This window comes from Cheilinus undulatus, linkage group 6 (assembly GCF_018320785.1).
Source record: "Cheilinus undulatus linkage group 6, ASM1832078v1, whole genome shotgun sequence".
Taxonomy (NCBI): domain Eukaryota; kingdom Metazoa; phylum Chordata; class Actinopteri; order Labriformes; family Labridae; genus Cheilinus; species Cheilinus undulatus.
This window is the reverse complement of record NC_054870.1, coordinates 13378661-13404944: the sequence shown is the minus strand read 5'-3', so window position 1 is coordinate 13404944 and position 26284 is coordinate 13378661. Positions and strand designations below refer to the sequence as shown.

At 39.0% G+C, this 26284-nt stretch overlaps 2 protein-coding genes across 2 annotated transcripts; both read right to left on the bottom strand.

Moving 5' to 3' along the window:
* Positions 1 to 300: 300 nt before the first annotated feature.
* LOC121511215 (high-affinity choline transporter 1-like) lies at positions 301 to 10598 on the bottom strand. The gene is made up of 8 exons (XM_041789815.1): positions 10415 to 10598; positions 8408 to 8524; positions 3492 to 3647; positions 3219 to 3367; positions 2976 to 3119; positions 2146 to 2299; positions 921 to 1138; positions 301 to 831 (listed from the first exon to the last, which is right to left on the bottom strand). The coding sequence occupies exons 1-8, from the start codon at positions 10596 to 10598 to the stop codon at positions 301 to 303; spliced, it is 1653 nt and encodes a 550-aa protein (XP_041645749.1).
* A 4025-nt stretch (positions 10599 to 14623) lies between these two features.
* On the bottom strand, positions 14624 to 25947 carry LOC121511214 (high-affinity choline transporter 1-like). Its single transcript, XM_041789814.1, has 8 exons — positions 25764 to 25947; positions 20134 to 20250; positions 19330 to 19485; positions 18896 to 19044; positions 18637 to 18780; positions 16787 to 16940; positions 15306 to 15523; positions 14624 to 15181 (listed from the first exon to the last, which is right to left on the bottom strand). The coding sequence occupies exons 1-8, from the start codon at positions 25945 to 25947 to the stop codon at positions 14624 to 14626; spliced, it is 1680 nt and encodes a 559-aa protein (XP_041645748.1).
* Positions 25948 to 26284: the final 337 nt, after the last annotated feature.

The window sequence follows — 26284 nt, the reverse complement described above, 5'->3', positions numbered from 1 at the left end:
AGCATAGAGAGACCTGCATAATAAACGAAAGGGTTATAAGTCTCTATATAACTGAAAATTTGTTTAATCTGAACAAAATATTTCTAAATCTTTTCCTCACTTATAGGATCTGACCCTGACTGTTACTGACCACTGAGGAACTGCATAAAAGATACCACCATAAAAGGAAAGAGACATAATATGGTCCCCAATAACTTCATAGTTTGCCCCTATAAATTAAAGTATGTATCTAGCTTGGAAAAGAAACTGGTGTTTAGTCTTCATTAAACACATTCACAAAGAGTAACTGGTTATCATTAGCTATGATGCCTGACAGTCATCTGTCTTCAATTTCTCACTCTCATTTAGTTCGGTAGCGCCACCTACTGGTGCCAGTGGTTGTGGTGACTCCTTGGCTTTCACTTCAAACACATCCCACCTCTCAGGAAGCAGGCCTTTGTTGAAGAGCACTGAAGCCACGTAGGAGAAAATCAAGATGGCAGCTAAAGCAGACAGCATGGAGATGGTCTTAACTGGAGCGTATTGGACATAAATGCCGCCTTCTGGAGTGCATCCTGGGAAGTGTATGACTGGTGTTAATCCCAGAGACGTGTCCCCACTGAGTAGTCTCAACACCAGTCCCACCAGAAAGCCCACAACAGCCCCATAACCATTAGAGATGTTGAAGAAAAGGACGCAGAAGAGTTGAGGGAAGATGATGACATAGGCGATTTCAGCAGCGAGGAACCAGAACAGTATAACGCTGTTTTTCAGGCTGGTGAGTGATGTGCCAACCACGCCCACTACCACCACAGCAGCACGGATCACCCACTGAATCTCTCTGTCTGATGCCTGAAAAAGATGACAGAGATAAAACAGTTTTTCACATATCATACTCCCTGATGTACTAGCACACACTGAAACTGATTTATGTTTGTCACCTTAGGCCTCAGGATGTTTTTGTATAAATTGTAGCTGAACATTGAGGCACCAGACAGCATGACAGAGTCAGCCGAGGACATCACAGCAGCAGCCAGACATCCAATACCAATTATGGAAATGAAAGGTGGGGTGAGGTGCTGTAGAGCGATGGGTAAAGCCAGAGCTGCTTGCCCGCGTTCATATGGAGATGGAGAACCATAGGAGGTCAGGTTCCAGTCTGTGAAAGAGGCATGGAGGGAAAGATCATCTAATAACCATGCAACCAGTGTCCAGTGTGGTAGCAATTGCAGTCCAGCCCCTCTCCATGTCAGTTTGATTTTGCCATTTCACCGGACCTGTTGTATGAATGCTTGATGTTTCCCTCAAATCTACAGGGCCTTCATGTTTGACATCAATCTAACTTTGTATGGTTTACTATATTACTATAGCTGTGTTTGCTGTGCTTCCTCTTTCAGTCAGTTTGCTTCCTGAGTATCTATTGCTCTGTTCCACGGAACAATTCTGCTTGCACCTGCTTGGCTGTCCTCAGTGGTTGAGAGCAGTGTTAATTTTGGCAGCTATTTTAAATTTTGTCTTAGTTTTAGTCTTTTAATGAAATGCATTTTAGTTTTAGTCACATTTTAGTCATTTTTATCCTTTTAGTTTTAGTCTACTTTAAGTTGACAAAAACTCAGAAACATTTTAGTCCAGTTTTAGTCCATGAAAAAGTCCTCACACTTTAGTCTTTACTTTAAGTCATAGCATTTATTTTCTTGCCTAAATCTGGTCCGAATTCATGTTAGTGTGTTCTCTGCACCCTGCCAAACCTGAGGTCCCTGCTTTCTACAGCTGAGAGGCAAAATAGATGCAGCTGCATTGTTTTTTGACAGATTTACCCACAGTGGAAAAATAACACAAATTTTGAATGACTGACGAAAACTCCACAACATTTTAGTCTAGTTTTAGTCATCTTGACAAAAAATAAACTTAGCTTTTGTCAGTTTTAGTCATCACAGATCTATTTTTGTTAGTCTTAGTCTAGTTTTTGTCATGGAAAAAAAGGCTGTTGACGAACAGTTTTAGTCATAGTTTTAGTCGACGAATTTCACACTGGTCGAGCGGGGTCTGGAAGCAGACCATACATCTTAGATGCAATTTATTTCAGAATGGAAATACAGGCAAAAGATAAAAAATAAAAAATAGAAATCACACTGTATATGCATGTATTCACAAAAATATTAATACCTGTGGATGCAACAGCTGCCCCAAACAGTATAGGGGGAATCCCAAATACAAAAATGACAAAACCAGCAAGAAGGCACATGATCTTGGCTGTGGAGGGCGAAGCAGCCGACAAGGTCCTCTGGTGAAAGCACTGATATCCCTGACTCCCAAGAGCCTAAAGAGTAAAACAATTATTTTGAACAATGACTCCTGTCATAAACCCCTGTGTTGATGCAGCACCATAGGGACCTCCACTGGCCACTCTGTGATACTGCATCTAAACAGTAGTCAGCAGTTTTCTGCCAGTTTTGGTCCCACCACCACATTTCCTGCTGTTTGTGTACAGGGAACCATTTTCAACTGAAACCAAGCATTTTATGTTTAAGTTGGAGCTGGTAACATTTAGAAGCAGGTGATTGTGGGATTTTGCAAAGAAGATCAGAGAGGAGACATTAGAGCTGATATGAAGCACTGACATGGAAAGAGATGCACAGATCCTTCATGGTACCTGAAAGTAGTGAGGCCTCTGCATAAGTTTCAGGGCTACACTAACTGTGAATGACACTGAATAGACTGAATGTGAAATATCCATATAGTAAACACAACAATATGTCTGTTCCTGTGTTACTGTGGGCCTCAGTTCAGTTGAAAAGGTAAACTTACTTCACTGCGCAATACTTTACTTTAAAATTACACTTGTACTTTGTTTTTGATAACAGTCTTTGCTAACCGCCTGCTGCTTCTCTCATTAATGTTAAAGAAACTCTCTTTAGTATCTATTGTTGCATTTAGATCTTTTTTAGCAGCAGCATGAATAAAGTTTAATTTAGGATTAATTGTTGCTTCCCTACCAGGAGTAATAGATTATCGACCATGATCCAGGTCTTCTCCAACCCGGGTCTGCCAATCCAGGGAGCATGTAAGGTGTTGTTCATGAGAGTCTGGCTGATGTCCAGGGTGGAGGGATTCAGCAGAACAAAAGGTACACAAGCACACTACAAACAAAGACAAAGACAATTGTGAAATGAGACTGATGTCAAGTGCAAAGGATTTTTTCTTAGTGCAAAAAGCCAGTCTTTAAGAACGTAACTCACCAAGCCAAGGAATACAAGAACAAGCTGTATAATATCTGTGTAAGCTACAGAGTAGAGACCACCCAACAGTGTGTAGGTAACAGCTACAGCAGCAGACATCCAGACAGCTGTAGTGAAGGATATATCCAGGATTATACTCATGGTTCCTCCTGTAAAACCAAGTGTAACTGAGTCATTAAACACAACCTTTAATTTAGATTTTAAGATCAATTTTCTTTACAAATGAAGAGATTTAGTTAGATACAGATTAAAAACTCTCTCACAGCAATGTACCTAAACCAATGAGTGTTGTTGGTATCCAGACTAAATCAATGCAAATTGCAGCCAGGCACAGTACACCTGTCAGAACGTTTCCATACTTCTTAAAGAAAGGGTCCAGCATTGTCACGTAGTTTCTTTCCCTCATTGGCTGGGCAAACACCAACCCACCTTGATTAAAAATACACACAGACAAAACAACACATAATACGTAAAAATCTTCAGTGGGTTGCATCAGTGATGCATAAGTTCAAATGAAGCGTTGTTTAAATGATGCAGTATAATGCTCTAATGACATTTAAGGTGTTCACCAATGGAGATGTTCAATGTAGACTAAAGTTATTACCTCAGCCTTACACCTACCTCTTAGTGGGTGTTAGGTCCTTAGTAAATTCAGCTCTCATGACGATGGTTTAGAGCAGTGATACTGAGTGTGTGGCTCTTTTGTGATGATCTGTGGCCCTCTTATGTCTTAATTTAAAACAATATTATCCCAGAAAGGCTTAAAAAAGGAACATTTGACCTCAGAAATGATCTATTGCAAGTCACATTAATCAGTTTGGAGGTAGGCTTGAATTGTCAAACCTAAATGTCAAACTTTATTTTTTGTCTGTATAGTTTCATTGACCTTTTTAGCATTTTTTGCCAAATTTTCCCCATTTAGGCTGCCTTTTTGCCAGAAAAACCATTCCCCCCCAAATTTTTGCCACTTTTTTTGCCACTTTTTGATGCTTTTTGACCATTTTTGCCACCTTTAACTTATTTCCATTGACAATTTAACCCATTTGTGCCACTCAGTTTTTACCATGTTATGCCTTTTTTGTCCCTTTTTAACAATTTTATGCCACTTTTTGATGTCTTTTGACCTTTGTTGCCACCTTTAACTTATTTCTATAGCCACTTTTCACCCAGTATTTACCATGTTATGCCAATTTTGGCCCTTTTAAACCATTTTATGCCACATTTTTGACACTTTTTTGCCATTGTTGCCACTTTTAGCTTGTTTTATTGACATTTTACCCCATTTTTGCCACTTTTCACCACTTAGATCGTGGCTCTTGTAAAGATATTTTTCAACAGTTTGGCTCTTTGGTTGAGTAGGGTTGAGTATCACTGGTTTAGAGTCCTGGGAGTACTTGGAGGATGAGAAAGAGCCCCAATGTTATATCATCACAGAATGATGCACTCAAAGCAGTGCTGCCAGAGGGATTCAGAGGTTACAGACATTCAATACTGGTTTTCTGCCTCGCCCCTTATGTGCAGAGATTTCTTCAGATTCTCTGAATCTTTTGATGATTGTAAAGACTGAGGGTAAAATTCTCAAGTGGAGAACTTCTTGCCATTGTTGATTGTGTAGCCTCTCAGGAGTGCCCCTTTTATACCTAATCACTAACTTTATAAAGAAGATGACCATGTCTGCCATCACGCAAATCCATCTTGCAAAGCTTCAGTCTGAAACTATTGTGCAAGGCCTGAGAACAGACCGGATCAATCCATCACATTTGAGGAGAACAAAGGGTAGCTATACAGTGCAGTGAAAAAGTATTTGCTCTCTTTCTGATTCCTGACTTTTTTGCATTTTTATCACACTTAAATGTTTCAGGTCATCAAACCAATTTTTATATTTCACAAAGACAACTCAAGTAAATACAAAATGCAGTGTTTGAATGATTATTTTATTTTTTAAGGGGGGAAAAAATCCAAACCTATCTGGCCCTATGTGAAAGTAATTGCCCCCCTAGACCTAATAACTGGTTGTGCCACCCTTGGCACTGAAATCAAGCATTTGTGATAGATGGTGACGAGTCTTTGGCATCGCTGTGGAGGAATTTTGTCCCACTCTTCTTCACAGAATTGTTTTAACTTAGCCATATTAGGAGGGTTTTCCAGCATGAACTGCCGTTTAAGGTCACACCACAGCATCTCAAACATGCTGGACCACATCTCTATCAAATAAAACGCAAAGTATGTAAAAGCTATTCATAACGGAAAAGATGTTTTTGTTCATTTGTACTATAAACCAGTATGTACAATGGCTGCTGCTGGTGTAGCATTTAGCTTGGATGTCACTACAGTATAGCATCAGTTTCATCAAAACTGGGCCACAATTCTTATTAAAACAAGAGCAACAAGCCACACTGAAAGCTTCTCTTGATGGAGAAGCTATTTTTGCACTTCTCCCGACTGGCCTCGGCATGAGTTTTATCCATCACCAAGTTCCACCATACATGAACTACTGCAGTTCTAGCCTGTAGAGCTCAGATTACTACTGGAGCTGTGCATGCCCGCCAATGCATTTTTCCTCTGCCAGTCATGGGTGTGACAGAGAGAATGTTTGTCCAATCACCTTCCCAGAATTTTTAAAAAGACCTTTTTCTATGGGAAAGTTTGTAAAGAGGATGTGAAACATATCCATGCAATGGATAAATAAAACAGTCTATGTGGTGTGTCAGGTTAACTAATCATGGCACTATCAACTGTTTGTAGTTAACCTACTTAGTAGGGCAGGGCAATATAGCCTAAAATTTAGATGGCAATATATTTTTTGCTATATTACGATGCACAATGTATATCGCAATATTCTATCATGTCCTTTAAGAAGCTGTATAATATTTAATTAAGCCCTAAATGGCACCAGTATGGTGATCAAAATAATCTGTTCTGTTGGATTTTTTAAAAAAATGTATGCAGAAAGAGTAATCGTAAATATCAAGTCAAATTTAGCACACAGTTTTATGTTGAACAAGACTTCATTCTTTATGAGATTTTTTCAGTCCTGGGGTCATGTCTTTGGTGGCGTGTTACGTTACTGCCGCTGTCATCATCTTGCGGCATATTTTAACGATTACCACGCTTAGTTTGACCTCTTCCGTTTTAAATCTGAACTACTGCCTGATGACAGATCCAGCTATGTTTCTCTCTGTCTGTCTCTGAACACAGCCAGCTCACAGCTAACTCAGTGCTAACTCGCCTTCTGCTCTGTTTACTCCCTTCACTCCCCCATGCTTTTCTCTCCTCTGCTGATACAAAAATGGACGAAAGAGGATTAGGGACATCTTTGAAAGAGAAAATAATTTTAGGCAAGTCAAAATTAATGTTAAAATGACAAAAAAAAGTGTTGACAATAAGGTTGAAAGACAATTTTGAGATTAATCAGTGGCTGTGAGAGTGTGTTTCTCTCACGGCTCCTTACTCCTTTAAAAAGACTTTGAACCCTCGTACTGAGCCATTTTTTACAGACTTTTAAGTTACTCTTTAAAATAAATTTTAATTCTTTACCCAGAAATATATATTTGCTATTTAATCACTGTGTTGCACTGGAAATCATTTTGACTTTTATCTTCAAATTGTATTTCAACTTTTTTCTCAACATTTTGACTTTGATCTAGTCATTTGGACTTTAATCTAGTCATTTGGACTTTAATCTAGTCATTTGGACTTTAATCTAGTCATTCTGACTTTAATCTAGTCATTTGGACTTTAATCTAGTCATTTGGACTTTAATGTAGTCATTTGGACTTTAATCTACTCATTTGGACTTTAATGTAGTCATTTGGACTTTAATGTAGTCATTTGGACTTTAATCTACTCATTTGGACTTTAATGTAGTCATTTGGACTTTAATCTACTCATTTGGACTTTAATGTAGTCATTTGGACTTTAATCTACTCATTTGGACTTTAATGTAGTCATTTGGACTTTAATCTAGTCATTTGGACTTTAATCTACTCATTTGGACTTTAATGTAGTCATTTGGACTTTAATCTACTCATTTGGACTTTAATGTAGTCATTTGGACTTTAATGTAGTCATTTGGACTTTAATGTAGTCATTTGGACTTTAATGTAGTCATTTGGACTTTAATCTAGTCATTTTTGACTTTAATCTAGTCATTTGGACTTTAATCTAGTCATTTGGACTTTAATCTAGTCATTTGGACTTTAATCTAGTCATTTTTGACTTTAATCTAGTCATTTGGACTTTAATCTCGACTTGCCCAAAATTATTTTCTCCTTCAAAGGTGTGCCTCTTCTTTAAAAATGCGTAAGGGCATAGGAGAGTTTTCTGGATGGGTGGGAGGCTGAGCTCTGCTGTAAGATGCGTTCAAGGACAATAGGAGAAGCGACACTCCAGTGAGAAATGCACGCTGACGGCTCAAAACTTCCACATAATTATACTCGATGTTCATGATGTAGTCACTTTATACATCGAGCGTGGCAAAAGCCGTGAAACATCAAGTATACTCGATATATCACCTAGCCCTACTACTTAGCTGTGGAATGTTCCAGGTGTTTTTTTTAGCATTACATATCCAGACTTCTTTTGCCCCCAGCTCAGGCATCAAATTCAGAATGTATGTGTATTTTTAAAAAGTATCATCAAAATGAGCCATCCAAAAAAGAAAATACAATAAAAAAATCCTTAATTATTTTGCAATTTCACCTCTCAGTGTCACTGTTGTTTATTACACTGGCTATTGGTTGGCTTCCCCTCAACTGTTTATCACTCTCACCTACCCTTGCAAAGGTAGGAGTGCAAATCTCCCCTTAGAAAGAAGATTCAATTTGAATCTCATATCACAGGCTACCATCTGATTATGACAATTCATAAATGTGAAAAACGGTTTGACCTTATATGACTTGATTTCATCCAGTCCAGTCTTGTCTGAAGATGAAGACAGGGAGGAGCGTTTGACTGAGAAAGGAGGGACTTAAAGGAGGAACCAGATATCACATGACAACAGTTACAGATTTATTTACACTTCATAAGAGCTTCTCTACAACTGTTTAACACTCACCCTTTTGAAGATTAACCTAAATTCATAGCTGATATATTAGATTTTGTCAGCATGACAGCAGCTGTTTCTTTTGTGCTTAAGTTGACTGGAAAAAACTTTTTTATAGGGGAGAATACGGTCTGTAATGTCTTACCAATTATAAGCCCCAAAGAGGTTGCAAAACTCATCACGATAGTCCAGATCAGTCCCATGGAGGGCGTGTACACCATCTCAGTTGTGCCAACAATAAAGCCTCCTCCAACCCATGCAGCTACAAACACAACCATAGACAAATATAGGTGGATAAGACAGTTTAATGGCATCATAATAACTTATCAAAAGATACAATCATAACATCAAAAGTAGTTATGGGGTTTGTTCATTTTATTGATAATGGTAACTATCAGTACTTTGATCAGTCTGAGTCCTTATTGATACCACCATCAGTATTCTTTCTGGTGCAAAGTCAAAAACAATATTTTTCATGGATGCATAAACTGAGTAGAGCTTGTTAAAGAGTTAGAAAGGTCATGATTTGATCTGCTACCTCTATTTCAAAATGCTGAGGAAAAAATGATCTTCCTCACAAGTGTTTTTTCAAGTTTCTCATCATAAACTGAATTTTCTTTTGCTTGATGTTCAGTTCAAACACATTTTTACATTTTATTCACATTATCCTAAGTCATTTTACTGAGCTCACCTTAAACTCATCATAATATAATTGTCAGCTCCTTATGTGAGCTAATTCACCCTTATTCTGCAACTTTCAATTCAGATTTTAATACTTGATTACTATGTTCAATCGACAGGACTTGCAGTTTGGGAATGCTTTTCACGGCTGATCTGATAAGATTAGGAGGATTACTGCTCAGCAGCTAAAGCCAGTGTCATTAGTGCATGCAACATTTAGTGCAGAGGTTCTCAACTGGTGGGTCGGGACAGGGGCGTAGCTAGGGATTTTGGGCTCCCAGAAAGAATATTACACAGGGCCCCCCTTAACCGCTAGACAAGCATCAAATGTTGCATCATTTTTACAAATATCTACACATTTTAATGTATGAACCATAATTTTCCCATTTATGAGCAATATTTGTACTATGGTTAAATTAAATTTGCATGCATTATTTCACAGTGCTGGACTACACCATTTGGACATTTTTCGAGGAGGAGCAGGGCCCCCCAGTATTTTATTTTACTCTATTTGATACAAATTTCAGCCTGTTGACTGATCCATTGAGTCGATTCAATAATGACACTAAGTACTAAGAATAAATAAATAAAAACACACTTCTCATTGCAGGCTTCTCAGGGGCCCCTCCATACTGTGGGCCTGAGTAGCTTCTATCCCCCCTGTACTACACCCATGGGTCGGGACCCAAAAGTGGGCCACAAAGCTCTTTTCATCAGGTTCAGAAAAAATAATGAGGCAGAAATTCTAAAAACAGAAGCTCTAGTTGGACCACAGTAAACTTGAACTTAAACTCCCTTTCTTTGGACAACAAAGCTTTTTTCTCAAGATAACATGAAAATTCCTCAAACTGTGCCAAATTTCCATGCTGTCCCTGGAAATTGGAGTAAATATGGTGTATGCTTGGTGTCCATAACTAGTGATGTGCTTTTAAGCACCACTGATTTAATGCATTTAGTGACATGCTGCTGTTGCTTTGAGCTTATCGCTGGCATCAGTCCATATCCTCCTCCTCTAAAATCACTTTTCTGGGAATGAAAAAACTTAAAGCAATTAAGCACCTACAACAAGCAACATACCTAATGCAGTTACTGTATTATGCATATTATGCATATTGCCTTGAAATCTCAAGAAATATATCATACAGAAATAAATTCAATCAAACTCATTGCAGAGTATCTCAAACTCCTGTAATTCATAGTGTAATTTCTTCTTGGGCTGTTTTGGCACGATAGGGTAACACTTAGTCCTCTCTAAACCACTGCTGTGCTTTTGTCCTACAGCCTCTTGCAGAATGTTTGCTAATATATTTACTTTCTACTAATGCTTCAATGCTTAATAGAAAAAAAAATTTGCAAAGCATCAATGCTGTATAACAAAGAGGTTGTGATTTTTTTGCAGTGAATGTATTTGTCACTTCTATCTTGTAAAACCCTCAAAGATGTTTTTATCAATCCTTTGTTAATCTCTCACCTGTTGTTGTGAAAACTCCCACTACCAGTCCGATGCTGCGGTTTCCCAGCAGAGCCATTTCCATCTCGGTTGCACCTCTTTTCCTCCGTTCTCTTTTAGACTTGAAAGAAGCCCAGATACCTGTCCCAAGAATCAGCACGTAGAAGAACACCACAGCCACCACTCCAGGGATGTTGACAGCCATGATGGACTGGCTGACGAGGATTCCTGCGGCTGTTTTTGGAAAAGAAAAAAAAACAGTTAATTCCTTTGTGTGAGTATAATATATATCATGTCTTATTGTTTTGCAAAAACTTAAAATCTTGAAGCTTTCATTTGTCTTCCGTCATATTGAGGGTCTAAGTCTGCCACATTGACAGTCCCTGGTTTATAATTTACCCCATCTAGTTCAATATTTTACTGAGGGGACACTTGTCACTCGACTCAGGAAACTTTTGATAGAGGTGCTGGGAGAGACTCATAAGTTAGCATTATTTAAATAACTTTATACTTTTATTATAATTCTTAACCCTTAGGTTTACCTAGGCACATTGTATTCTGTTTAGGATTTCTTGAAAAATGCACAAAGATGTGCATTTTTGCTCACTTTTAATTTTTCAAGCCAAATCATTACTTTCAGCTGTTCGGTATTGTGAACAGGAAAAATACTCATGTTTATATCCCTTTGGGACAAAACCTCCCCATATAAACCCATTATAATTGCTTATTTTGATTGCAAATTTGTAATACCATGTATCACTGTTCCCACCATTAGTTGTGATGCAATTTTGAATGGGAACCGTAGACTTGCAATTTTTACTACTAACCACTAGATGGCACCATTATCCTTTCTGGGCCAAACGTGTAAATGTAAGGCACTGAACAGACACACTTACAGTGGGATTTCTTTATAGCTCTGTGAAATAAAAGCATAAAGATTTTTTTTTAAAAATCTGTGGGTGCTGATATGAATATAAACTTGGGTTTTGCATGCTAGATATGAGAAAATGCATCTCTGAAGCACCACTCCAATGTGCTTCATTGGGGATATGCTGCAGGTCTATGTTCAGTGCCGGCGCTGCCAAACCACATCTATACCCATCGATCAGAAATCTCCAAACAGGAAGTCAAACGTTTAGAGTGTCAGGTACTTCAAATACTGTCATGATAGGAATTGGAGGTGACTACAAAAAATAAATCAATAATTTAAACAAACAAAAACAAGTTATGAATATAACCATATAAAGTAGGGGTCAAAATGTTTCCCAGGGGTCTATCTTTTGCATAATTTCCACCAATTTCTGGACACTGCATAAAAAAATGAAAAAATGTATTAAACTTGATTATGGTGGTAATTGATGACTTGTGACTATCTTTGATAATAATTAAACAAATCCACTTAGCATTTTTTATATGGAAAATATCTCATTCTGCTGAAATGAAAATTGAACAGACTGGCATTTAAAGGCATAAAAACCCATAAAATCTTGAAAATGACCAAAGATTTGCTATGTCATGATCAGAGGTGGAGGTGATAACAGAAAAAAAAACGTGATATAAATCCTGAATTTTAGCATTTAAAGTAGATGCAGAAATACATATGTGTGTAGCCGTTTAAAGGAATGCCAGGGGATTTATTTGAGGTTTGTCTTGCAGTAGACAGAGAGGTCAGGGCAGATATCGCACCATTGGGTGTGTTCACTCTGACTGAAGAGACACAAGACACTGGAGACAAATGAGAAACTGAGTTGGTGCCATTAGGCCTCATTTCCCAAGCATTCTTAAAGTGCAAATTTACAGATTTTCAGTCAGCTACATGTAATAAACAGGATTTCGTTGCGCTTGCTTCAAGGAAAACTCTGGAACTGCTTGGCATCTGAAAAACTACGCCCAGCAGATTTTTTGGGGTACATGAGGGCAAACACAACAACCAATCCTAAATCACAGAACTCAGTCGTTAGTGAAAACGTCCCAAAAGCATCATCTCCAATACCTTCAGTCTACTTTTAGAAGGATTTAAAGAGACCAGAGTCATAGACAGAGACCCCTGTAGCAGGTTCCAGTCTGTAAGAGCAGCATACCTGAGACTCCTTTACTCATTTTAAGACGTGCTATGGGCACAGGTAGCACAAGGTAGGCCTTCAATTGTAAAATTATTTCAATTCACATCACCTTAATGGTTATAGAAATGTTTGACAAAATAAAATAACAGACATTTCAAAACAACTTTTACTGTATTTCTCATATTTATTTTAAAGATACAGTGTGCTCACTGTACGTGTATGGCCGGGGTGGCTGAAACATGCACCCATGCTGGTGCCCTGTTATTCAAACTGGAAGGAGCTGTAAGAATTTGTGGAAATAAAACTGTCACAGATGTGCCAGCACACTGGGTTCTGCTGAGTAACTTGAACAAGAACAGTGTTGAAGTGGGGCACTGGATCGACTACACATCTTCATCTGCACAGAGGAAGGGCCTCGACATCCGTGACGGTTCCACAACACCAGCCATAAGATGTTGTGCCACGAAAAGGAAAACTCTGCTAGGCACTCTTGAAGACCCGTCACCACTGCTTGAAACACTGCAGCAGCATAACAAGCATGTTGTTTTGTCAGGGATGGAGGAATATTATACACAGTTTACAGAAGCTGTGCAGCCCTCTGCAGTTCCACAGTCTCTTGTAGCATCTCTACGGGATACAATCATTGATGCATGTGACCTGTCTGCTGTTCTGCAGCACTGTGAGAAATACAAGGATGTTGCAAGTGTCACTAACATGCAGTCAGCAGCTATTGAAGCACAAAATTTAACACAGTGTATTATTTTAGAAAGCACATGCCAGTTCTTGTCCACCTCTTCATTGTGTTTTTTCACAGCTCTCCTTTAGCCTTCATCCAGTTGCGTGGCAACGTTCACTCTTCCTAAAACAGCCAACTTAACAGTTATCCATCTCTGGAGCTCTCATGATTTTGTAATGTTTTCTGACGTGTGCCAATACTTTTGTCCATGACTGTATTGATATTGTAGGTGCACTAAAAACACCAAATACAGTCATGGATGAAAGTATTGGCACCCCTGGAATTTTTCCAGAAAATACACCATTTCTCCCGAAAATTGTTGCAATTACAAATATTTTTGGTATACACATGTTAATGGTGATAGAAGGCGATTTGTTTCAGTTATTTTTTCCCAAGGGTGTGCAACCAAATATTAAGTTGAGGATGCCAACAGTTTTGTCTGGCACATTTTTTGAGTTTTGTGTAAAATATCTGTTTTGGCTTTTTTGTTATTTTTTGTGTTGTTCCAATGCTCATAAAGGATTTAAACATGTCGATCCCAAAAACATTTGTAATTGCAACAATTTCTGGGATAAATGGTGTATATTCTGGAAAAATTCCAGGGGTGCCAATACTTTTGTCCGTGACTATAACTGGCCCTGTTAAGAGCCCGATTACCCAGTCCATCCAGGTATGGAGCAATGGATATGTTAATTTTATGAAAGATTCAGGGAAATAATACATATTTTACCAAATAGAAATCACATTAGTTTGGACTTGATATTTTTTTGGTATATTTCTTTTATACCAGTCATGTTAATTGGACATCACAGGACTTTATGTATAGCTATAGTTTCCTGTTCTTGTAGTATCTTTTATTCATGATGCATTTTGCCGATGTTGTGTATGGATTATTGTGGGGTGGGTGGGTAAGAGGATTGGATGGAGTGGATTTGGGTCATGTTTCCTTTTATCTTCTTTTATTTATTTGTCTGTTTGTAAAGCACTTTGTGCTACATTGTCTTGTATGAAAAGTGCTATATAAATAAAGTTTGATTTATTGCTTGATATAAAACTTTAATCCATTGTCATTAGATGCCTTGTCACCTATTTTACCGTATGGTTGATCTGCTGCATTTTAAGGTGTTACTTCCCTTTAAGGTTTAGCTTATATTCATCACAAAGTGAATGCTGCTGTAATCTTGTGGCTTTATTAACATAACATTACATCTTAAAGCCTTTGTATAAGCATTTTTCATAAACTGATGAACATCATTTAGATGTGAAGAGATAACACTTTTTGGCTGAAGTAAAGGTGTTACCTGATGACTCCCTTCTGATTTCTGTCACCAGTACGAACTTTCTGCCACTCAGCTATTAGAATGGCAGAGGCTCACCCTGCCTGTGAAATTACATGCATACCCTCTACACACTAGAATACATGTAAGACATCTAAGAGGTTGTGCCAATCATTGGCTCTGATGCCTCAGTCTGAGAGTTGTTCCCATTCATTTGCTCAACTTCATGTCCACTGGCACCACCTATTGGTGTCAGTGGTTGTGGTGTCTGCTGGGCTTTAATGCTGAAGATGTCCCACCTCTCAGGAAGCAGGCCTTTGTTGAAGACCACTGCAGCCAGGTAGGAGAAAATCAAGGTGGCAGCTAAAGCAGACAGCATGCAGAAGGTCTTAACTGGAGAGTACTGGACATAAACACCGTCTTCAAGAGTGCATCCTGGGAAGTGTATGACTGGTGCTAATCCCAGTGTCGGGTCCCCACAGAGCAATCTTAACACCAGTCCTAAAAGCAATCCCATAATAGCCCCATAACCATTGGAGATGTCAAAGAATATGACACAGACGAGTTGAGGGAAGATCAACACATAGGCAACTTCATTACCAAGAAACCAGAACACTATGATGCTGTTTTTCAGACTAGTGAAGGATGTGCCAACCAAGCCAGCAAACACAACAGCCCCACGAATCACCCAGTGGATTTCTCGGTCAGACGCCTGAAAGAGAGGAAGGAGAAAGAACAGCTGCTCAGCAACTTTGTTTCTAAATCATGCCATTTTGTATACTTGATTCTCATTGTCTTTGTTTTGTTTTGTCAATCCTAACTGCATGTTTTTTTACCTGAGGCCTCAGGATGCTCTTGTATATGTTAGAGCTGAATACAGATGCTGCAGCAAGCAAACCAGAATCAGCGGATGACATCACAGCAGCAGCTATACATCCGATACCAACAATGGAGATGTACGATGGGGTGAGATGCTGTAGGGCGATGGGTAGAGCCATAGCTGCTTCCCCACGCTCATACGGAGATGGAGAACCATAGGATGTCAGGTTCCAGTCTGAGACCAGGGCAAAAAAGAAGAAAGGGCTCAAAACAGGGTCATGCTAAGCATTTGTGTTAAGTCTGGAGAAGTCCTCTGGATCTGGTGTCAACAAAGCGATATGTCCATGGGGTAGGCTTATCTTCTTTTCCTGGACCTTACAGTCACGAACAATTCAACAATTTGCCTTATATCTAATGTTATTTAGCTTTAGCCATACTTAAGTCATTTTTAAACTTTTAATTTAAGTCATTGTTGTCATTTTATGGCTGCACACATAGTTTGTAAAATCTCTGTCAGTGGTTTCCTAAAATAAGAAAAACATATTATTTTATCTGCATGTTAATGTTTAACATGGTTTGGATCGTTACTGTTCAGTGTGAATGAATGATTGTACACTGAAAACCTGGATTTTGTTTCTGATTAAACTTTTGAGCTATCATTATTATTCTTTCATGTTTTGTAAAAAAATGTTGACATTACTAAATCAAATTAGTCGTCTGTATTATTCAGCTGAAAGATGCAATGCAATGATCATGTTAAGCTGAGATAACAGTATGTTTAGCTCTCTAAGAGAAGGAGGGGCTATTTCAAATTTTTCAGAAAACCATGGGTGAGACTGTCAGTGCATCTGTTGACACCAGCAAGCACTGTCTGGCAATGTCAGTCCACACGCAGAGAAGCCAATGCTTTACCTCACCGTGTTACCAACCCACCAGGGAGGGAGTAATCTGGATCACCGTCTGGATTCAGGAATGCTTTTAAAGTTCTGTACTGAAATAGGGCTGATGGCGGAGGTCTGCGCTCTCTGAGTGCTTTTATAGTTTCATATATGTTTATGTAAGTTAAACTTAGCATTGTTATTTCATACAACTTAGACTTCATTTATGTGAACTAATGATTTTTAGTAAAGACTACTAATGTACACTAAATATGCCTACTGCATAAAATTAAGGTTCTATGGTAATACAACTTGACCTCTTTAGTATCAGCTGGTGTAAAAACTAAAGTGGTATAAGGCAATCAGTTTACTTGTGCTTACTAATTTGGGTTTAGAGTATAGGATGTGAAGAGCTCTGGTTTTCTGACAGTTGTTTATCAACAGAGTTAAGAGGCCAGCAGAGACAGCAGAGCTCAGAGCCTGGCTGAGGGAAACTTTCATAGAGGTAATGGTGGCAGAAGATTTTACTTTACAATCATGAAAAAAAGATATTTCAGTTTGCATTTTTAGGTCATAAACTTCAGTTTTCAGAATTTGTCCAAGTTAGTAAAAACTGTTACCAGTCGATGCAACAGCTGCTCCAATTAGTAATGGAGGAATCCCAAACAGAAGTACAAAAAAAGCAGCAACAAAGCATGTAAGCTTGGCGGTGAATGGAGATGATGCTGACAAGGTCCTCTGGTGGAAGCACTGATACCCCTGACTCCCAAGTACCTGTAAAGCAACAGTGTAAAATAGTTAGTTTGATCCCTGGTGTACTATCCAAAATATTCATACTGAAGTACTTAATTAGATGTGAATCTGCAATTTGAGTGCAGCTGTGCTGTACTGGATAAATACCTTTTTACTGCTAACTATGGGATTCTTTAGTTGTAATAAAAAAATGGGTAACCGCATCAGCATTTATTTAATCTTGTTTTGTCTTAACCATTTTTTACCTTAAACTGACACAACAGATAGACTGTTTCACATACACTTTATTGCCAAAAGTATTCACTCACCTGCCCAGACTCACATATGACCTTAAGTGACATCCCATTCTTAATCCATAGGGTGTAATATGACATTGGTCCACCCTTTGCAGCTGTAACAGCTTCAACTCTTCTGGGAAGGCTTTCCACAAGGTTTAGGAGTGTGTTTATGAGAATTTTTGACCATTCTTCCAGAAGCGCATTTGTGAGGTCACACACTGATGTTGGATGAGAAGGCCTGGCTCTCAGTCTCCGCTCTAATTCATCCCAAGGGTGTTCTATCAGGTTGAGGTCAGGACTCTGTGCAGGCCAGTCAAGTTCATCCACACCAAACTCTCTCATCCATGTCTTTATGGACCTTGCTTTGTGCACTGGTGCACAGTCATGTTGGAACAGGAAGGGGCCATCCCCAAACTGTTCCCACAAAGTTGGGAGCATGGAATTGTCCAAAATCTCTTGGTATGCTGAAGCATTCAGAGTTCCTTTCACTGGAACTAAGAGGCCAAGCCCAGCTCCTGAAAAACAATCCCACACCATAATCCCCCCTCCACCAAACTTTACACTTGGCACAATGCAGTCAGACAAGTAGGCTGCCATTCTCCTGGCAACCGCCAAACCCAGACTGGACCATCAGATCGCCAGATGGAGAAGCGTGATTCGTCACTCCAGAGAACGCGTCTACTGCTCTAGAGTCCAGTGGCGGCGTGCTTTACACCACTGCATCTGACACTTTGCATTGCACTCGGTGATGTATGGCTTGGATGAAACTGCTCAACCATGGAAACCCATTCCATGAAGCTCTCTACGCACTGTTCTTGAGCTAATCTGAAGGTCACATGAAGTTTGGATTGACTTTGCAGAAAGCTGGTGACCTCTGTGCACTATGCACCTCCGCATATGCTGATCCCGCCCTGTCATTTTACGTGGCCTACCACTTTGTGGGTGTCAAAAAAAAGTGTGACTTTGGGCCTTTTTTTGAGACCCTTTCCAACTTTTAATATATATGGAACTGAACCAGTCCGCTCTGTGGAAACGACCTAATACTGGGCATGTGTGGCCCTGGAGAGCCGTTCAAAGTAGCTGCTATAGTTGTGGACTATTAGTTAGTGGAGCCAGCTGGTGAAACAAACTCATGTCAAACCCAGTTGGGGTAAGAGCCAAAACATCTCCCCCAAGAAAAGCTTTCAGTGTGATTCTTTGCTTTTTATTTAATAAAGCAATGTCAAGTTCAGATAGAAAAACTGCTGCTATAGCTACACCACATCAGTGTAGTACAACTAAACCCTGTGAATACTGTCCTGTTCTCCTTAAATGATGAATCTGTCTGTTCTCACACCGGGCACAATTGTTTCAAATTGGACCTTTACTAGATGGATCTGCCTGATGACAGACATGGCATCCTGCCAAACCATAGGCTTTGCATGATTATGTTTACCTACCATAAATAAAAAATTATCAATCATTATCCAGGCCTTCTCCAGCCCTGGTCTGCCAATCCAGGGAGCGTGTAAGGTGTTGTTCATGAGAGTCTGGGTGATGTCCATGGTTGAGGGATTCATCAGGACAAATGGAATACAGACACCCTGAAGAGAATAAGAAAAGGGAAAGTAATCAAGACTCACAGTTTAAAAGTCTTGATTCCTTTTGTATGAGTATTTTTTCAAGCAATATGTCGCTTAGGAATTGTTCCCAACTCACCAAGCCAATGAATACAAGGACAAGCTGTATAACATCAGTGTATGCCACAGAGTAGAGGCCACCCAGCAGAGTGTAGATAATGGCGATGATGGCAGAGATCCAAATGCAAACAGTAAACGATACATCCAGGACCACACTCATGGTTCCTCCTGTCAGATCCATTGCATTATAAATCCTATCATCTTTAAAACTTATAATGTATCATTTTAAATGTGAATATCCCCATTTTATATGTATTATATCTAGTGATATCTAAATAATGTTAATATTATTATAATAATATTTAAAAAAATATATATTGCAATTAGATACTGTAAATGATTGAACTCACACTGAAACAGCCACATCTATTTACATAAAATAATAATAATAATAATAATAATAATAATAATAATAATAATAATAATGAAAAACAGTTCTTTTAAACTGTGTACCTAAACTGATGAGTGTCGCTGGTATCCAGGTCAGGTCAATACTTAGTGAAGCCACACACAGTACAGCTGTAAGTGCTTTTCCATATTTGATACGGAAAGGGTCCAGCATCGTCACAAACTTTCTCTCCCTCATGGGCTGAGCAAACATCAAACCACCTGGATTGACACAAACAGAAGACATCATTTTTAAGATCATAAGATTAGGGGGTAAAATGAGTTTAAGGTATAAAGATCAGGTTGCCCATAACATCAAACCAGGCTGATTTCTGAGTGGGAACACATCATGACTCTTTATCTTCACTGGTTTCTTATGAATATTAATTGTTGAGCCTATTCCACAGAAAATAATTCTTATAAATCTAGCACAAAAAGTAAGGAAATTTGTGTTTGTAGATTATTTTTTGATGTAACAATGCCTCTTGGCAATAACTCCTGGCAAACCTGTTTATTTCCCTTTAAATGGTGCCCCATTTGTAAAAAACATGCATTTGTGGGATGAGCAGCAGAGCTGAGTGTGTGGGTGGTACACCAAAGAAATACCACACCAAACACAAATTTCCTTGCTTTTTGTGCTAAGTTTATTTGGATTCATAGAAGCAGTCTAGAGAATATATGAAGCTATAGCACAGAACAATACTTCTGAGTGCAAGCAGAGACTATCTAACTAAAAGGGTTTTAAGAGACCATTAATCTGCAAAATCTGACATTGGGCAAAAGAAAAAAAAACATAATTTTCATTAGATTCATTTTTGCTTCACATGAAGGTGTTACTGCACACTTCTTGTGGGATTTAAAAACACTTACCTATTATAAAAGCTGTGCTGTATGCCATGATTATCACTATTGTCCAGGTCAGTCCCATGGAGGGCGTGTACATCATCTCAGTACTGCCGAGAATGAAGCCTCCTCCAATCCATGTAGCTAGAAGATGGTTCACACAGAGAAAGAGAGCAAATTTACAAATAGAGGTAATAGCACAGAAGAGACTGGGCTGAATAACACTGTACTTTAGTGGGATAATCTCATGAAAAGATATTTACATTACCAAGTTAATATTTTACTTTCACTCTCAGACACCCTGTCTCCTCCCAGTCTTAACAATTTCTGTATGGGGTTATTGTTGTAGAGCTTAAGAGCAAGTTTTAATGTTTTGAGAGCATGACATTTATTCTGGGCTCAGATTTTTCTTTAACCTTTCCATTAAAATCTGCCTTTGTGCTCTATTATGCTGAGCAAGCATTCCTGTCTATTGGTCTTTCCTTACAGGGGTTGAGCTGAAAGACATTTATAACGGCTTCTATGCTTACAACACATTCTCCAAAATACCAGACTGTCTCTTCACACTCATGACTCTATGCATAGGGCGGAGCAAGGCAACTCAATATTTAATGTTGGACGCGGAGCAGCGGCTCTACTCCGAGACTCTCCCGGATGGCCGAGCTTCTCACCCTATCTCTAAGGAAGAGCCCAGACACCCTGCTGAGGAAACTCATTTCAGCTGCCTGTATCCACGATCTCGTTCTTTCGGTCACAACCCACAGTTCATGACCATAGGTGAGGGTGGGAACGCAGATCGACTGGTAAATCGAGAGCTTCGCCTTTTGACTCAGCTCTTTCTTCACCATGACAGACTGATGCAGAGACCGCATCACTGCTGACGCCGCACCGATCCGCCTGTCGATCTCCTGCTCCACTCTCCCCTCACTCGTGAACAAGACCCCGAGATACTTGAACTCCTCCACTTGGGGCAGGATCTCATTCCCAATCTGGAGAGGCCATTCCACCCTTTTCCGAAAATGCACTGTATAATTGAAAAACATTTCAAGATTTAGCTTTCCTTTGTATCCCTGGACTAATATTTAGTGGTATTACTACTATTTCTAAGAACTGTTTCACATCTGTGTCGCATGGATTCGACCAATTTCTGGCACCTGTGAACAGGTTTTCCAGCCCAAGACTACATTCCACACATCCTCTGCATTTCTTGGCTTGTTTAAGACACAGCATTTTTGATATCACTCCACAAGTTTTCTCAGATAAGCATCTAGTGATTGGGCTAGCCACTCCATAACCTTAATCTTGTTGGTCTAGAACCAAGATGCTGCTCACTCACTGGTGTGTTTGAGGTAGTTTACTTGTTGAAACAACCATTTTAAGGGCATTTCCTCTTTGGCAAAATGTCCTCTTTAAGTATTTTGGTGTATTGAAACTGAGCCATGGTCCCTGGTATGTGACAAACTGGCCAAACACCACATTATAAGAAAAATCCCCATATCATGATGCTTGCACCGCCATGCTTCACTGTCTCCACATTGTACTGATGTCAGTTGTCAGTGTTTGGGGGTCATCTGACAAACTGTCTGCGGCCCCTAGACCCAAAAAGAACAGTTTTGCTTTTATCAGTCAAAATTTTTTTCACCATTTCTCTTTAGGTCTGCCAACGTGTTCTTTGGAAAATTGTAAACTCTTCAGCACATCATTTTTTCAACAATGGGACTTTACGGGAGCTTCTTGCTCATAGCTGGGCTTCACAACGTAACCATAATGTGGTATATTCAAGGATTAATCAAACAATGGATATGATTTTTGACATTATCAACTGGCTTGTGAGCAGCTACACTGATAAAAAATGATTCTAGGCCTTAGCAATAATTAAGCTTTATTTTGGGGTACAGTTTAAGTAAATTATATCAAATTGAATCTTATTAAACATTATAGCTAAACAATTTAAATATGCTTCATATAAACTCAAATTTAAAAAACTGAGAAGTGTAACTAAATTACATCAAATTAAATGTTATTCAATAATGATAACTAAACCCAACAAAAATACTCAGCATAAATTCAATTAAAACTAGAAAAGCCCTCAGAGAGCGCAGACCTCCGCCATTAGCCCTATCTCCCAATAGTGAAGAATCATTTAAAAACATTCCTGGATCCAGACAGCGATCCGGATCACACCCAAAATCTAATATGCTGATTACTCCCCGGTGGGGTGGAGACACAGTGAAGCAAAGCATTGGCTTCACTACATGTGGACTGTCATGGCGGAAGCACCCATGGTCTCACCGAACTACTGAGAGCCATGGCAGTGAGTGAATATTCCTCTGGATCACTCCCAAAATCTAATCAGTTCTTCTTTATGCCATTTCTGACATTTCCTAAAAAGTTTCATCAAAATCCGTCTGAGACTTTTGAGTTATGTTGCTAACAAACGAACAAACAAACAAACCCACCCGATCACATGACCTCCTTGGCAGAGGTAACATTTTGAGTAAACTCTATGTGATCAGATGGGTTTGCTCTAACTTTCTCTGAAAAGGGGCGGGGCCCACGTGTGATAACAAAGGTAATGTCATGACTGGGCTGAAGCAATTCAGCAGTGAAGCAAGTCTTATATAAAGTTTTGAAGTCGGTGTTCACGTCTGAGTGTAAAGGACAATAAAGTTTCAAATTATGTAGAGGTCTGACTTGAGATCATTATGAGACAAAAAAATGTAGAAATACGTTTATTTTACACCGAGATCCTCATGCACAGCCCAGGTCGTAAGGTGTCGTTCAACAGCAGGTCCAAAATGTCACGCAAGTTTATTTTATTTTACTTTTTTCAACCTTTATTTAACCAGGAGAAAAATCTACTGAGATTAAAAATCTCTTTTTCAGGAGTGTCTTGACCAAAATAGGCAGCGGTACAGTCACATAAGGTAGTTACAGACATCAATTATCTTATTAGCCACACAGTGGTGCAGTGGTGCAGTGGTTAGTGCTGTTGCCACTCCAAAAGAAGGTTGTGGGTTTGCTTCCCACTCAGGGAAGATAAATCTTTATTATTGTATACTTGAATTAATAAATAAAGTTTATGTGAACGATCAACTTTAGTTTACATTTAGTAACTAAATTAAAACTTAAACTTTATGCTCAAGTTTGAATAACTCTAATTCAAAGAAATATGACCCAAGTCACTTAATTACTTCAAGCTCTCTCAACAAGGTTTTAAGCATTACTTTAATAAAGTATTTTACCTTGAAGGAATGTAATAAAAATACATGGAAAATTGACATGTAGCTTAATAACTTTAAGTCCAGATTTTGGTATAACTATTTTTTTCAGTGTAAGATCCATCATAGATAAATCAGTGTGTGAGACACAGGGCACACACAGCACTGTAAACTCTACCTACTTATTGATACTAATAACAAATAATATTGGACTGCCACTCATTTAAATGCAGAGCAGATGTTAGACAGTCTAAAATCACAATCGAGCAATTGGGATATTCTGATTTGTGCACATAAAACACCAGGTCCTTACTGGGACAGAACACTAGAAACAAAGCATAGGTGATACCAAGAACACTAGAGATATATTTAAAGGAAAAACACAACAGTGTGTCATTGTAGTCTGAATATTTATGTCTCTTTTGAGGGACATTAATAATTTCTCAGTATTCCTAATCCTTGCCTTACTTGAGAGGTTTGATAATTTCATGTTTACATTTTTAGCAAATAATTAAGCGAGATCAATATTTAACCCTAAAAGAGGTCAAAACTGAGCCTTGGCTCGCTAAGCTTTAACTTTTCAGGGTATCAGGTCAAATGATCAATCCTAAAGTTTTTCCATTCTCCAGCCCACACCTGTCCTCTTTTATAACCTTCTTTGACTTGGTTTTTCTCTGTTCTGAAGATCTTTCTTGTTAACTATCACATAAATAAAGAAATGGCAGTTCCTTGTGGAACAGACTGTTCACAACATTTAGATTTTTTCTGCCCCTTGCCTTCATGAGGAAGTAACAAGGAGGCTTTGACTTGTATGTTATGAATTATTCACCCCTTATGCTTTGGCAGGATGACCAAATTTGTTACCAAAGGATAACTGGAGTTAAAAAATAATAAGGATAACCTGAATGAAAAGAGGAGAATTGAAATAACTTTTGTGCACTGTGCAAAATAAACCTGAGAATCACGACTTCTCATGTATTACTTTTGGTTTAACAGCCCAAGTGTGGCCATCCTAATTTTTCAGCTACACACGTGGACAAAATAGTTGGTACCCCTCTGTTAATGAAAGAAAAACCCACAATGGTCACAGAAATAACTTGAATCTGACAAAAGTGATAATAAATAAAAACTCAATGAAAATTAACTAATGAAAATCAGACATTGCTTGATGTTTCAGCTCCTTCCACAGATCTTCAATAGGATTTAGATCAGGGCTCAGAGAAGGCCACTTCAGAATAGTTCAATGTTTTGCTCTTAGCCATTCTTGGGTGTTTTTATCTGTGTTTTGGGTCATTATCCTGTTGCAAGACCCATGACCTGCGACTGAGACCAAGCTTTCTGACACTGGGCTGCACATTTCTCTCTAGAATACCTTGATAGTCTTGAGATTTCATTGTACCCTGCACAGATTGAAGACACCCTGTGCCAGATGCAACAAAGCAGCCCCAGAACATAACAGAGCCTCCTCCATGTTTCACAGTAGGGACAGTGTTCTTTTCTTGGTATGCTTCATTTTTGCGTCTGTGAACATAGAGCTGATGTGCCTTGCCAAAAAATTCCAGTTTTGTCTCATCTGTCCGTAGGACATTCTCCCAGAAGCTTTGTGGCTTGTCAACATGCAGTTTGGCAAATTCCAGTCTGGCTTTTTATGATTTGTTTTCAACAGTGGTGTCCTCTTTGGTCGTCTCCCATGAAGTCCACTTTGGCTCAAACAACAACGGATGGTGCGATCTGACACTGATGTTCCTTGACCTTGGAGTTCACCTTTAATGTCTTTGGAGGTTGTTCTGGGCTCTTTTGTTACCATTCGTATTATCCGTTCTCTTCGATTTGTCATCAATTTTCCTCCTGCGGCCACGTCCAGGGAGGTTGGCTACAGTCCGTGGATCTTAAATTTCTGAATAATATGTGCAACTGTAGTCACAGGAACATCAAGCTGCTTGGAGATGGTCTTATAGCCTTTACCTTTAACATGCTTGTCTATAATTTTCTTTCTAATCTCCTGAGACAACTCTCTCCTTCACTTCCTCTGGTCCATGTTTAGTGTGGTACACACCATGTCACCAAACCGCACAGTGACTACTTGTCACTCTTTAAATAGGCCGACTGACTGATTACAAGTTTGTAGACACCTGTGACGCTGATTAGAGGACACTCCTTGGTTGAACATGTCCCTGTGGTCACATTATTTTACATCTTTTCTAAGGGTACCATCATTTTTGTCCAGGCCTGTTTCATGAGTTTGTTTTTTAAAATAATTCTGTTGAACCACAGTTCAAAAGCAATGTCTGATTTTCATTGGTTAATTTTCATTGAATTTTTATTTATTGTTACTTTTGTCACATTCAGGTTATTTCTGTGACCACTGTGGGTTTTTCTTTCATTAACAGAGGGGTACCAACAGTTTTGTCCACGTGTGTAAGCTGTGAGTCTCACCTGTCATTGTGAAGATTCCCACTGCCCAGTTAATCCCACGGTTTCCCAGCAGGGCCATGTCCATTCCAGTGGCTGCATTTCTCTTCTGCTCCCTTCTGGACCTGAAAGAGGCCCAGATGCCGGTTCCTAGAACCAGCAGGTAGAAGAAGACCATTGAAATAACTCCTGGGATGTTCACAGCCATGATGGACTGGATGACTTTCTGCACCAACAGCTGATTTACAACAAGAGGCAGTATTTTTGAAAGTTAAAGATTCCATTTAAGAGCCACAAGAATCAAACACCTCCTCCCACTCCCCTCCTAAAACCCTCTGGTAAACTGAAGGCCAAAGGTTTCTTCACAGCAAAAACTGAATCTTATACATGTTATTTTGTACTGGACATGCTGAACCTTTGTCAGATTTTAACAGTACCTTTAGATGAGCCATGGAGTTATGTATTAGCTTGACCTTTAACAGCAAATGACAAGATAATTTATTTGGTATTTTTGGTGTTTTACAGGGCTTTTCTTCTTATTATGC